This window comes from Trichechus manatus, unplaced genomic scaffold (assembly GCF_000243295.1).
Source record: "Trichechus manatus latirostris isolate Lorelei unplaced genomic scaffold, TriManLat1.0 scaffold00086, whole genome shotgun sequence".
Taxonomy (NCBI): Eukaryota; Metazoa; Chordata; class Mammalia; order Sirenia; family Trichechidae; genus Trichechus; species Trichechus manatus.
The window spans coordinates 10451558-10467128 of record NW_004444022.1 but is presented as its reverse complement, the minus strand read 5'-3'; the positions used below and the strand labels follow the sequence as shown (position 1 = coordinate 10467128).

The 15571-nt window shown below is 34.1% G+C and overlaps 1 protein-coding gene across 14 annotated transcripts in view; it reads left to right on the top strand.

The window, feature by feature from the left end:
* The window catches only part of USP15 (ubiquitin specific peptidase 15), a 179031-nt gene that overhangs the window by 153936 nt on the left and 9524 nt on the right, over window positions 1–15571 (top strand). For 8 of the 14 annotated variants that reach the window (XM_023736125.1, XM_023736123.1, XM_023736126.1 and 5 more), the window contains 12 exons: window positions 1011–1184; window positions 3207–3365; window positions 3445–3669; window positions 5857–5940; window positions 6031–6125; window positions 6225–6416; window positions 7361–7476; window positions 7868–8140; window positions 8520–8590; window positions 8968–9083; window positions 9953–10102; window positions 11391–11494. In XM_023736125.1, coding sequence (XP_023591893.1) covers window positions 1011–1184; window positions 3207–3365; window positions 3445–3669; window positions 5857–5940; window positions 6031–6125; window positions 6225–6416; window positions 7361–7476; window positions 7868–8140; window positions 8520–8590; window positions 8968–9083; window positions 9953–10102; window positions 11391–11494 — 1759 coding nt within the window. The other 6 variants (XR_002824880.1, XM_023736120.1, XM_023736127.1 and 3 more) reach the window with 5 other exon arrangements.

Sequence of the window (15571 nt, the reverse complement as noted above, 5' to 3'; positions counted from 1 at the left end):
GTGGTTGGGACCAATTGATGCATCTTAGATGGCTGCTTGCTAGCTTTTAAGACCCCAGATGCCACCAAAGTAGGATGCAGAAGATTTTCTTAATAAACTTTGTTATGCCAGTTGACCTAGATGTCCCCAGAAAGCGTGGTCCCCAGACCCCTGCTCCTGCTACTCTGTCCTTCGAAGTGTTTGGTTGTATTCAGGAAACTTCTTAGCTTTGGTTTAGTCCATTGTGCTGACTTCCCCTGTAGTGTGTGCTGTCCTTCCCTTCACCTAAGATAATTCTTGTCTACTATCTAGTTGCTGTTTTATTTTGAAAACTAAAATTATTTAATTCAGAATGGAAAAGAATTGGAAAATTAACTAATTCATAGTTTTGATCTTGCTATAAGGGAAAATTAGATTATTGTGATACTAAAGAAAAGCTAGGAGAAGTGAGAATACACTTACCCAGAGTTCACATAACTAAAGTTTTTTTTCTCAGACTCGGCTAATCTGTACTGTCTCTTCTAAAAACGGTTGACCAAATGGAAGGTTTAAAGGTTGCTCTTTCATGATAAGCAGTTAACAATGGAAGCAGTAAATACCTCTTTTAAGTTAATTTCTTGCTTGCACTCTATCTCAGTTTTTACCTACTCAGGCTAATTTGCAGGTGCCTGGGATGAGTAGACAATCCATAATTTCTACCAATCAAGTAAAAGACGGAAAGGAAACTCTGAGCTTCTCTCCCAGTTAACAGGTAGTTTGCTGTGGTTAAAATTAACACAGATTTTACAGCAACAAATATTAGCATTTACATTTATAATAAGTAATTCATTTGAAATTTAAGAAATAAATATGTTGAGTGCATCATTTGAGTATTTATTTGGCCAGTTATTTATTAGCCGAAGAGACCATCCTTTAATATTTTCTCTACATAAATATCAGTCAAATCAATTTTTTTTCTTTTCATTATAACGTGTTTTAAGGATCATGCACATATGATTACTTTACTTAAAAATATATTTTATTCTTTGCAGTGTTTGAGCAACACACCTCCACTTACTGAATACTTCCTCAATGATAAGTATCAAGAAGAACTGAATTTTGACAATCCCTTAGGAATGAGAGGTGAAATAGCTAAATCATATGCTGAACTGATCAAGCAAATGTGGTCTGGAAAATTTAGCTATGTCACACCAAGAGCCTTTAAGGTCAGTATGGTATATGCATTCTCAACAGGAAAAATATCACCCCCAGGGAGATGAAAATTGGTTCTTGGGATAGAGGGAGGGGAATCTTACCTGTAACAATGGTTTGTGGCCCTCCAGAGAGACACAGTACACAAACAGATATACAGTTTATCTGTGGTATTAAAATTTAATGGGACAGATGGGTGATTAGGAAAAAAAAAACCCTAAAAAGGCCCCTGGGTCAGGGGGCAGTAATGAAAAAAGGGTTGAAGAAAACTGGTATGGTACAGGAATGACTATAGAGAGACAGCAGTGAGCATCTGCAGAATTGTTTTAGAATACAGTGTATCTCTGAAAAACCTGCCTGAATATTTTATACAAATATAAAGGATGAAATTTGGGCATATTGTTGAACTCTCAGTTTATTTTGAAAGTTATTGTAAGTTTGAGAAATTATTGAAATGAAACTGATCTGCAGAACAGGTGCTAAATATTTGATTTGCTTTTCTCTAATGGCTGATGATCGCGAGCATTTCCTCATGTATCTATTAGCCACTTGAATGTCTTCTTTGGTGAAGTGTCTGTTCATATCCTTTGCCCATTTTTTAATTGGATTATTTGTCTTTTTGTTGTAGAGATGTTGGATTTTCCTGTAGATTTTAGAGATTAGACCTTTGTCAGATTTGTCATAGCCAAAAATTTTTTCCCAGTCTGTAGTTCTCTTTTTATTCTTTTGGTGAAGTCTTTTGATGAGCATAAGTGTTTAATTTTTAGAAGATCCCAGTTATCTAGCTTATCTTCAGGTGCTTGTGTATTGTTAACAAGTGCTAAATATTAATTAAATTTATTTTTGGTATGGTTCTTAAAGCTTTTGTTTTAAGTTTATTCATATTTGTGAATTGGTTACTTAGAATCAATAAAATCTCAAGTAATTTAGCTTATCATTCAAGTAAGAATTGAACTGATGGTTAGAATTATATTATCTTAAAAAAAAATTCCAAATAAAATAATTATATAAATAAAATTTATGGGAAGTTATGAACTTTTAAAGAGAGTAAACCATTTTAAGCCATTGATTATACAAATAACTTAAATGACTTTCATGTAGGACAGCTACTAGGCAACATTTTATTAACTGTCCACTAGCTGTCTTAAAAACTAAAAAAAAAGAACAACAACAAACAAAAAAACCCTACATTTAGATTCTTTTACTTTCTACACTTTGGACAAACTAGTCCAGACAAACCACCTCTCAGCCCTTATCCATCATTCCAATTATTAAATTTTGTTAGACTTTCCTGTCTTAAAATTATGTGTAAATAGCCTCTTGACATCCGACTTTTTCCTTTCAACTGTGATTCAAATGATTACATTTCTTTTCAGTCTTATTTTTAAAATGCTTAGTATTTAAAGACTAGGAAAATTATATGTGAACATGAATATTCAAGTAATCTCTTTAAGAATCATTCTCTTTTTACACACAGAAACTAAATGAGAGCCTTGTAATTTTTTCCTACTAGTGACCCAAAGCAAAATGTTATTTAAATTTAATAGTCTTCACTGTTTCCCAATCCTTTGTACAAAAGTTTACCAGATTTTCTCCTTTTTTGTTCCTCAGTTCAACTTTTTTTTCAATTTATTTTATACAGAGTAGTTATTTAAAAAATATTTTTAGATATGTAATTGTCTACATGTGATAATGTAGCCATGTTGAGAACCTGTCTCTTTTTGTCTTCTGTAGAAAGACCTAGAGCTGAAACTAAGATCAGGAAAATTCTTCACAAATAGTAAAACATAAACTAATGACAAAGAAATCTAAGACCAAACAATGATTACTATACTAATGTATTTTTTAAGGATTCCGTGTGTTAGTCTGTTTTCTCCCAGATAAACTTCACTGAGTGCTTGGGAATGCTAAACAAAAGATAACTATATAACTCATATATGTTCCGTGTGTGTGTGTGTGTGTGTGTGTGTGTGTGTGTGTGTGTGTGTATTAATCTTGTCCCTAGAGCTGATTTTATAGTTTTGCCTTTCCTGCAGACACAGGTAGGACGTTTTGCACCTCAGTTCTCTGGATATCAGCAGCAGGACTGTCAAGAATTATTAGCTTTCCTATTAGATGGACTACATGAAGATTTGAATAGAATTAGAAAAAAACCATATATACAATTGAAAGATGCTGATGGAAGGCCAGATAAGGTAAATTTCATGATATTTTTGTCACCATTGTTAAAATTCTGTGACACCTCTTTGTAATATTTGTTTGTTTTCCCTGTAGGTGGTTGCTGAAGAAGCCTGGGAAAACCATTTAAAAAGAAATGATTCTATTATAGTAGATATATTTCATGGCCTTTTCAAATCAACTTTAGTTTGTCCTGAGTGTGCTAAGATTTCAGTAACATTTGATCCTTTTTGTTACTTGACACTTCCATTGCCCATGAAAAAGGAACGTACCTTGGAAGTTTATTTAGTTAGAATGGATCCACTTACCAAACCTATGCAGGTAAGTAATATAATTATTATTTTCCTTATATTTCTTATTTCTATAAGAAACAGTGGGAACTCCTTATGCTTCAGGCACAATTAGATAATAAGTTTGTTTGTGTAAGAGATTTTATAAGCTAAATACTTTGGAAATTGTATAGCTTTTTAGAATCTTGAAAAGGTGAGAGATGTGTAAAATATAATTACTTGTCATGGAAGAACAAAATTCTCATCAAAGAAAAATGAGGGTTAGTTTGAGTTTACAATGTTGAGGTGAATATTAGCTTACAAAGATAAATAATATATTGTTTTCTTTATTTTCTAACTTGGATTTTTTATGTTAATTTTATTATTTTTTTTTTGTAGTGGCTGTTAGAAGTAAAACTAATACATAGTATACATTTTAATTCATGATATGATAATTGTGTATTTAAATGCCTGTAATTTTTAGGCATTTTAAGAAATTAGAAAATAAATGAGAATTTAATTAAACTGAAAGTATTTGATTCAATAATGTGCTCATCTTTAGCATTTTGGAGTGTCAAATATTGCTTATTTTATACAAGAGCCCTGTGCTAGGCCTTAATGTTAGTAAACTGCCTGATTTCATTGCCTAGTGTTATTATTGGATTATTTTACAACTTGTGGAACAAATCAGTATGTGTTATCCCTTTTTTATTGATCAGTTAATCCTTTTTTGACATTTGACACACCCCAGTGCATGTAGCTCCTACTTCTTCTCCCTTCTAGTCCCCTAAATTCTATTATAGCACTTATCAGGTTCTCAAACTAGATACATTATCACATGTAGCTAATAATATATCTAAAAATATTTTTAAACAACTGTTCTATAAAATAAATTGAAAAAAATTGAACTGAGGAAAAAACAAGGAGAAATTTTGGCAATAGAAAAAAACTAAAAATAGTAGTATTGTAGGGAAAGGGAATTTTTTAAGGAGGGAGTGTCAGGTGTCATGCTATAGAGAGGTCTATAAGATAAGGACCGATAAAGATTTAGTAGTATAACAGTTATTGGTAACCTTGGTGTAACAGGTTAAATAGAGAGGTAAAGACAGAGGCTTGGAAGTTGAGAAGTGAATGGAGGTGAGGAAGTTAACGATAATCAGTATAGATGTTACTTTTAACAAAGTTACCTATAAAAAGGAGAGACGGAGATAGAGAGGAATTACTAGGGGGGAAGCAATGAGAAACTATTTTGTTTGTTTTTTTTTTTCTTTGTTTTTAATGAGTGATATATAAACTTATGAGGAGTCGAGATAAAATGGAAGAAAGGATAATTGCTGGGCTTAGGGCCCAGAGGAAACAGAAGAGGATAGAATTCAGAGCATTGGTGCTAGAGTTAGTCTTGGATGGGAAGAGAGACTTCTGGTTCTCTTTCCATGTGTTGCAAGAGACAGAGAAAAGGACCTGAACGGATTCAGGTAAATTTGTAGAGGATTAGGATGTTGGAGATTTTCCACCCTGGTTGCCTCTCTTTAGATATTCTGGTGATCAGTGAAGGGAGAAGTGATAAGATGATAACAGGGCTAAGGATGGTGAAGATTTCAAATAGTTATTGAGAGAAATAAGAGAATAAACAAATAATTTCTGGGTAGTGTCGAATTTCTGGATAGTGTTGAGGGATCATTTGAGATTGAACACTGAATTTTTTAGCACACTAATCTCTGAAGTTGAGTAATTTTCTCTAGCATATCTGAACAGCTCAGAGAAAGTTCAACATGAATAGTACTGAGTAACAAAGGAGTTGTTAGTAACAAAGATTTTACAAGCATGTGGGCTCTAGATGGAAGGGCATGAAGATTGTAGGAAGCTGGTAAACTGGGAGAAAACTGAGAGCTAAAAGGACTAGAAATCTCAGTGCAACCCAAGAATAAATAGGAATGAGTTTGCAGGTTAAGTATGAAGTAGTCGTTAGAGAATAACCTATTAGAGTTTAAGATTTCAGAAGTGGGACAGTTTCAGGTGATGGAAGTGGACTATAGTTGAATGAAAGTATAGATCTTGAATTGAGGAGTCAAGGAACAGTAAGGATAAATCATTCATATGGATGTTGTCACCAGGATGATGGCAAGGTTGGTGACAGAAATGAGGAGCCAAATGAATATAAGGAAGCAAACATGAGGTCGGTTACATCTACTGAATATTTTTTCTAAACTAATAAATTTATTACCTTTTTTTTTTTTAGTACAAAGTGGTTGTCCCCAAAATTGGAAACATATCAGATCTTTGTACAGCATTATCGGCTTTGTCAGGAGTACCTGCAGATAAGGTAAGATGCTTTTGTGGTGAAAGTATATAACTTGGTGTTTTGTTTTTAACTTTCGTAAAACCAGCTTAATAGAAATTTATTTCCTTTTAGATGATAGTTACTGATATATACAATCATAGATTTCACAGAATATTCGCTATGGATGAAAACCTTAGTAGTATTATGGAACGAGATGATATTTATGTGTAAGTATAAAATTCATTGTGTAAAATAATTACTTGAGAAAAAATTCAAACAAAATGACATAAAATTTTGAGAGTTTGTGATTTGTTTTCTCCTTGTAGGTTTGAAATAAACATCAATAGGACAGAAGATACAGAGCAAGTGATTATTCCTGTTTGCCTAAGAGAAAAGTTTAGACACTCAAGTTACACCCACCATACTGGTTCTTCACTTTTTGGTCAGCCTTTTCTTATGGCTCTACCACGAAACAATACCGAAGATAAACTCTATAATCTCCTGCTTTTGAGAATGTGGTAAGTGCCAGACAATTCTACACTGACAAAATAAATATGGAAATAAAATATAAAATAGGTAATAGAAGTAAAAATGCAAGGTACTGTCAGAATATAATTAGACAGGTCTGTATTTTCTCAGCTTTGTTTAGACAGGTAACGATTTTAAATATCAGATTTTGCAGTCTAATTTCCTGCTCATGTAAAACGCATTACACATTACTAGATAATTTCAAACCTAGGAAACATGAAATCTTTTAACTGTTTTATACTAGAAATTTACAGTTGGAAAGAAATAGGAAGTTGTCAGTACTGTAATGCATGTATGCACTCTAAAATCATAACAAATATCATAGACTTCATTTCATTTATAGACACAGCTAGTCCAAAAACTCATACTAATAAATAGTTTTATTTAAAAGAATAAAATATTCTGATTGTAGTATCATAAGGTAGCCCCCTCTTTACCTTCCTAAAGCCTTGATTTGCATTATAAGGTAAAGAATGCCTTTTGATCCTTCTCTTTTATCCTTTGTAGTTGGTATATTTAGTATTATTTCTTACATACCTGTTTTAATCATTAGAGTTAAATAACCCAACCATAACAATTAAATTATATAACCATAAGTGATCTTATTAATAATATTTATTATGTAAATGATGATCATACAAGTTTTTTTTTAAGTTGAGGAATTATTTGCCACAAATATTTAAACATTTAAAAGAAAGACGTAAAATCCTAGAAGTAACAAAGTAACTTCTTTTTTTTTAATTATTTTTTTAAGACAACTAAGACACATTATTAGTTGCACTTGTGGTGCTATAGCTTGAGTTGGAAATTATCCTTGAATCTACTAAATGACCACTGTTAACAACCTCTGTTTTATTGAAAGAATAAGAAACTTTTTTTTTTTAGTTTTTACCTTTTTAGACCTGACTTTGTTTGGTTTCTGATTTTATTTAAGCCGATATGTCAAAATATCTACTGAAACTGAAGAAACTGAAGGATCCCTACACTGCTATAAGGACCAAAATATTAATGGGAATGGCCCAAATGGCATACATGAAGAAGGCTCACCAAGTAAGGCTTCCCTGTTAAGTTGTAAAACCTTTTCACTTGGATTCTTGACTTGGAGAAAAAGAAAATGAGGATTGAGGAACTAAAAAATATCTGTGAGCCTAGGGAAGATAACTTTTTTTTTAAATTTTGTTGTTGAGAGAATATACACAGCAAAACATACATCAGTTCAACCATTTCTACATGTACAATTCAGTGACTTTGATTACATTTTTTGAGTTGTGCAACCATTTTCACCCTCCATTTGTGAGTTGTTCTTCTCCCATTAACATAAACTCACTGCCCCTAAGGTTCGTATCTAGTCTTTCAAGTTGCTGTTATCACTTTGAGAATAATATTAATTTCTTAAATGTAACATTGGGTTTATTTAAAAATCTCTAATATCTAAAATTAGGTGAAATGGAAACAGATGAGCCAGATGATGAATCCAGCCAGGATCAAGAACTTCCCTCAGAGAATGAAAACAGTCAGTCTGAAGATTCAGTTGGAGGAGATAATGATTCTGAAAATGGATTATGTACCGAGGAAACTTGCAAAGGTCAACTCACGGGGCACAAAAAACGATTGTTTACATTCCAGTTCAACAACTTAGGCAATACTGATATCAACTACATCAAAGATGATACCAGGCATATAAGATTTGATGATAGACAGCTTAGGCTAGATGGTAAGTATTTGTGAAAAATGTCTTGAACACTAAATTTGAGCAAAGCATGTTATTTTTAACTATGAAATTCTATCCTTTCTTGAAAAATGCTGTTTTTCTGTCTAAAATTGTAAATGAAAAAATCTTACTTTCTAAATAGACTAAAACCTGTTTCAATGTTTATTAAATGAAAATTGAATTCATATTTAAGTTTTATAGCTTTTTTTTTTTTTAAGCTCCTGAATTATTTCAGTGGCTTAGAAATAGCTTTTTGTTTAATCACTTAGTATAGTAGAAAAGATTGCTATTTGTTTATTCTGGTATATATCTTAACATTAAAATACGTTAATTTTAATGTGGCAAATTAAAGTTTAAAGAAAAAATACGTTTTCTACCTTAGAAAGATCTTTTCTTGCTTTGGATTGGGATCCTGATTTGAAAAAAAGATATTTTGATGAAAATGCTGCTGAGGTAAGTTATCACTCACCTCTTCTGTACATTTCCCAAGTTAATCACACTGTTTTGTTATACTTTTACTCCTACCAAAGTTGTTGGTTTTGCCAATAGAGAACTGGTCATGAACTAGAAGAGAAATGGCTTTGCAAAAATACCTTTTTTTTAAAGGTACAGAGTTGGTTTTGAATATGCTTTCTGTTTACAGTTTTTAGTCATTCGTATAGGTGTATACATGAGATATTTAGAAGAATCGTGTAAATCTCATTTGAAATAAATGTTATGATTCTTTTGGGAAAGTTTAGGAGTTTTCATTATTATTCATAGTAAGATGGTATCACTAAAATGAGTTTTATTTCATTTGTTCTCTTAACTCAAGAAATACTTCTCTTTAGGATTTTGAAAAACACGAAAGTGTGGAATATAAACCTCCTAAAAAACCCTTTGTGAAATTAAAAGATTGCATTGAACTTTTTACAACAAAAGAAAAACTAGGTGCTGAAGATCCTTGGTAAGAGACAAAATTAAATAACAATTTCTAATCAAGTTGAAGAAGTGATTACTATATTCCCTTTGATGCTTTATATGATAAACATTTCTTTAGGTGATATAATAGTCTTATATAGTCTGTTGAAATCACTGGGTGGTGCAAATGGTTAACATGCTTGGCTGCTAACCAAAAGGTTCAAGTTCACTCAGGTACCTCAGAAGAAAGGCCTGGCAGTCTACTTCTGGAAAATCAGCCATTGATAACCCTATGGGGCACAGTTCTACTCTGACACACATGTGTTCACCATGAGTAGGAATCAACTTGATAGCAGTTAGTATTGGTAATAGTCTGTTAAGAGGGATGAGAATGTCTTTTGAAGTATTAATATAATGTTAAGCTTTAATACCATTACATTATTTTTTATATTACCTGTTTTACTATTAATAATTAATTTCAGTTACATTTTCCCAAGAATTTTTAAGCTATGCAATCTATTTTAGAGAAGCTTTTTTGTGGAAATCACAGCGATCGGTGTGTTTTATGGTGTTATTAATTCCATTGGAGCCCAGAATTTTTGATGTTTTCAAGTACCTATATCAGCACAGTTTTGTGATACATCATGTCTTTTTAGCCTACGCTATTGTAAATAAGGTATCAAATCTTCATCATTTCTTTGAATACTTATTTGCATATTAATTTATAATGGTTAAACCTATATTGAAAATAAAAATAATAAGAGACATTCCTTTCAGCCTGGTATTAGGCATACAGTAATTGGTCACTGAATGAATATAGAACTTTCCAAATATTTGTTCTTTTGCTTTCATTAATGAGGCCTGTTTGTTTATTTGCATCTCTGTCAAGCTTTAAATATTTCATTATATTTTTAGGTATTGTCCAAATTGTAAAGAACATCAACAGGCCACAAAAAAATTGGATTTATGGTCCCTGCCTCCAGTACTTGTGGTACACCTCAAGCGATTTTCTTACAGTCGATACATGAGAGACAAGTTGGATACCTTAGTTGATTTTCCTATCAAGTAAGTTTTAATTATACTTCATAATATGGGCAGTTCTAACTTCTTACAAACTTTTTTTTTTAATTGTACTTTAGATAAATGTTTACAGAGAAAACTAGTTTCTCATTAAAGAATTAATATACATTGTTTTGTGACATTGGTTGCCAGCACCATGACATGTCAACACTCACCCTTTGTCGACCTTGAGTTCCCCGTTACCAGCTTTTCTGTCCCCTCCTGCCTTCTCGTCCTTGACCCTGGGCTGATGTGTCCATTTAGTCTCGTTTTGTTTTATGGGCCTGTCTGTTCTTTGGCTGAAGGGTGAACCTCAGGAGTGAGTTCATTACTGAGCCAAAAGGGAGTCCAGGGACCATACTCTCGGGGTTTCTCCAGTCTCTGTCAGACCAGTAATTCTGGTCTTTTTTTGGTGAGTTAGAAGTTTGTTCTGCATTTTTCTCCAACTCTGTGTGGGACTCTCTACTGTAGTCCCTGTCAGAGCAGTCGGTGGTGGTAGCCAGGCACCATCTAGTTGTGCTGGACTCAGTCCAGTGGAGGCTATGGTAGTTGTAGTCCATTAGTCCTTTGGACTGATCTTTCCCTTGTGTCTTTGGTTTTCTTCATTTCTTCCTTGCTCCAGATAGGATGAGACCAATGGAGTATCTTAGATGGTTTTCAAAATTATTTGATGCTTTGTATTATTATTCCTCAGTAAACATCAGATACCATTGGACCCAATTTTAGTCTAGTTTATTTTTTAATAATTCAAAGTACCTGTAAGGATTGGTGTTCCATGATTTTTATTCTTTCTAAGAGATTTTCCAAAGAACAAAGAGCAGGTATATTTTTTAAAAAATAGAATAAAGTTTATTCTATTTTACATTGCCTTATGGGTTCAGTGGTCCCATTTATAAATCTTTATAGGATACTTAAAGATACTGTAAGTATCCTTATGAACACTTTATAATAAATATTTTATAGGATCTTAGTGATTTTGTTTTTCCTAGGAATTATTTTATCATTACTCATCATTTATTCTTAACTGTACTATTTTTCCTGATACACTGAGAGTTAAATGTATTAGCATAAAAACATTTATCTGAATAACAATGATCAGTGACTCATTTTTAAACTCTTGACTCAACAAATTTTTGCCAAAACTCTCAAATCTCAAGGGTACATGTATAATTGTTTTATGAGTTATTTGGCTGTTGATAATTTCTTTAGTGAACTATATACAAATAAGAGTCAGAATAGAATTCATTGCATATTGGGGAAAACATGAAACTAACTTGATTTCTTTTTTAAATAGTGACTTGGATATGTCGGAATTCCTAATTAATCCAAATGCAGGTCCTTGCCGCTATAATTTGATTGCTGTTTCCAACCACTATGGAGGGATGGGAGGAGGACACTGTAAGTTGGCATTTTACCTTTTGACTTAAATCCTGATGTTTGTTAACTCCAGACTTTTTATAGATATTACTTCTAAAGGTAAAATGTGAGATGTGTCTTACGCATAGTAGTTGTTCAGTGTTGTGGTAGTTTGTGCTGTCAAGCTGAGTGTCACTCATAGGGACCCTATAGCACAGAGTAGAACCGCCCCGTAGCTTGTCCTAGGCCGTAATCTTTACCGGAGCAGACTGCAAGGTCTTTTCTCCTCTGGGACAACTGGTAGGTTTTGAACTACCAGCCTTTTGGTTAGCAGCCAAGCTCTTACCCGTTGTGCCACCAGGGCTCCTTTAATGTAATCTTTATGGGAGCAGATCACTCAGATGCTGCTGTTGGGGTCAAACCACTGATCTTTCGGTTAGCAGCTGAGTGCTTAATGATTAATGAATGAATCTGCTTTTGAACCTTTTTTTTTTTTTCACATCGAGTATACAGGATAGAGTTTAATCATACTCCTTAGTTTAAGACACAGGGACATCATTCATCCGTTCAGGAGTCCTGTCCTTCCCCATTCTCCTTTTCCTTATCTTTTGAACGTGTTTGATGTGTGTGCTTTTATAAATCATGCATATTTTTTTAACTTTCAGAGTTAAACACTGTGCTGTGGATCTCAATGTGTTTCTTGCTTTTCTTTCTTGTCTTTTTTGAAGTCTTCCCTGTGTTGCTTTGTGTACAGTTAGTCCATTGCTTCTAACCACTCATAATTTATATCCACCATATTTTACCTCTCCACTTTCCTCGTGGTGAACATCCAAATTGCTTTTAACTTTCCACCACCACAAGATAAACATTATTTTTTATGTTCCCTGTGTGAGAATTTCCACCTCTTTTCTGTCAGTTTGTCGTATGGCAGTGGCTTGCATGTTGCTGTGATACTGAAAGCTATGTCACTGGTATTTCAAATACCAGGAGGGTCACCCACAGTGGACAGGTTTCAGCTGAGCTTCCAGATTCAGGCAAACTAGGTAGAAGGACCTGGCAATCTACTTCTGAAGAAAAAAAAAATTAGCCAGTGAAAACCTTATGGATGGCAGCAGAACGTTGTCTGATATGGTGCTGGAAGATGACCCCTCAGGTTGGAAGGTACTCAGTCTGTATGCTGAGCAAATAATCCAAGAAACTGAAGAAGAACGCAGCATCAGGATTGGAGGAAGACGTACTAACAACCTGCGATATGCAGATGACACAACATTACTTGCTGAAGTGAAGAGGATTTGAAGCACTTACTGATGAACATCAAAGACTACAGACTTCATATGGATTACACCTCAACATAAAGAAAACAGAAATTCTCACAACTGGACTAATAAGAACATCATGATAAACAGAGAAAATATTGAAGTCGTCAAGGATTTCATTTTACTTGGATCTATAATCAGCGCCCATAGAAGCAGCAGTCAAGAAATCAGACGATGTATTGCATTGGGCAAATCTGCTGCAGAAAATCCATTGCCATCGAGTTGATTCCAACTCATAGCAACCCTATAGGATAGAGTACAGCTTGCCCCATAGGATTTCCAAGGAGCAGCTGGTGGATTCAAACTGCTGACCTTTTGGTTAGCAGCCAAGCTCTTAACCATTGCACCACCCATCTGCTGCAAAAGACCTCTTCGAAGTGTTAAAAAGCAAAGATGTCACCTTGAGAACTTGAATGTTGCCTAACCCAAGCCATGGTATTTTCAGTTGCCTCATATGCATGCAAAAGCTGGACAGTGAATAAGGAAAACCAAAAAAGAATTGATGTATTTCAGTTATGATGTTGGCAAAAAATATTAATTATACCATGGACTGCTAGAAGAACGAACAAATCCGTCTTGGAAGAAATATAGCAGAATACTCCTTGAAGCTAGGATGGCGAAGACTCCATCTCAAGTACTTTCGACATGTTATCAGAGTGATCAGTCCTTGTAGAAGGACATCATGCTAGGTAAAGTAGATGGTTAGCGAAAAGAGGAAGACCCTCAACAAGATGGACTGACACATGGCTGCAACAATGGCTCAAACATAGCAACGACTGTGAGGATGGCGCAGGATCGGGCAGTGTTTCATTCTGTTACACATAGGGTTACTATGAGTAGGAGCCAATCTGTTGCACCTAATGACAACACGTGAAGATTTCTTTGGGAAATTATCTGGATTTTAGAGTGTTTAAGTACTGCCAGATTGCTCCAAAAAATGGCTGCCCCAGTCTCTAGTCTCCAATAGACAGATTTTCCTGTTGAACCGTCTTTGTTTCTTTCAGCACTCTTGTTTTGCATTAGACGCATTTATGTTCGTGATAAGTAGCTTTTCTTTCTCTGTTGTTCCTTTTACCAGGACTTGACATTCTTCCTTGTCCTTTTTGTTTTTTTCTCAGATATTACAAGTGTTACCTTAGCTTTCTTATGATTCCATCATTTAATTTGCGAGCTCTTTATACCTTTTTTTTTGGGTCTGTCTCTCAGAAACCACATTGTTAGATCTTGTCTTTTTATTCAGTCTGAGAAGTTTTTTTTTTTTAATTTGTCAGTGCAGTGTCCACTCTGCAGTAGTCTTGAGTTGAGACTGACAAACTCACAACACCCAGCACCAAGTTTACTTAGCTTTAAGAAAGGATACAGAACAAGAAACAACATAGCATACAGAGCGGTAGCTCAGCAGAGGTCTTATAACCCCCCCAGCTACAGCTTCTGATGTCTCAATCATTCTGCACTAAGGATATACTGGTGATGAGAACAAGGCTGAGTATATTCTGACAGTCTCAGCTCAGGGATGCCATCAGCTCTAGAGTCCTTTCAGCTTAACAAACTTAGCTTCCATTTTTCAGTGCAGCTGCATCTTATCGTTACCAGTTAATCATTAGTCAATAAATGGTTTGTAATCCTTGGACAGATTCTCACTTATCTTGGATCCAGTACAGATAAATACCTAACACTTCCTTGAGTTTGATGATGCAAGGGACTTTGGACCAAGAGTCAAGTCTAAGGCTTTGAGGAAAAGAGGCAGAACCCCTTGTTAACTGTATACTTTCAGTGAGTTTAACCCATTTACATTTATTGTAATTACTGTATTAGGACTGATTTTTTGGCATAGTGTGTATTTTCTATTTACTGGAATTTATTTTTTCTTCTTTCCTGTTTTTCTTTGGATATATCAGTTGTTGTTGCTGTTTTTCTGCTGTTTAAAAGTTATGCAGTCTATTTTTGTTTTTATGGCAGGTGCCATTAAGATACATGCTCATTTATTTACCCCCACTGATTTCTTAAAGCGTCTATATTTTCACATGAACAAGACAAATACTTTAATACTGTTATGTTCCTTTAGTACTCTTATGTCCCTTTGGTCTTACCACTAGTACTACTCCGTCCCCACCCCACCCCACCCCCATGCTGAGTATCTAAATTTTAGTTTAGTTTCTCTCTCTCCTCTGTCCTTCTCTGTCTTATCCATTTTTAGAAAATAATAAACTTGATGATCCCTACTTCTCATATCTCTTATAGAATCCTCCTACATATTTTTTTCTATTCTCATTTGAGAGCTTCTTCAAAGACTGCTTTTTTTCAAAATGAATCTTTGTGTAACGAACTTTTAGACTAAAGATTATTCTTCTTAAGCCTTCACCCGCTGCTGTCGAATCGATTCGATTCCAACTCACAGGAACCCTATAGAACAGAGTAGAACTACCTCATAGGATTTCCAAGCCTGTAATCTTTATGGAAGCAGATAACCATGTCTTTCTCCTGTGGAGATGCTGGTGGGTTTGAACCACCGACCTTTCGGTTAGCAGCCGAGTGCTTAACCACTGCACCACCAGGGCTCGTTCTCAGCCTTCACATTTAAGTGTTATTTTGGCCAGATATAAAATTTTGGGTTCAATATTCTTTTACTTTAACATTTTAAATCTATAACTTGTCTTCTTTTCATCCGTTGTTACTGGTTCTCGTTTCTTAGTTCTTTGTTTCTGGAAGCTTTTTAAATCTTTTTTGTCTTTGAGATTCTTAAATTTTACTGTATTGTATCTAGTTGTCGGGTATTTTTTAATATATATGTTCCTTTTAGAAC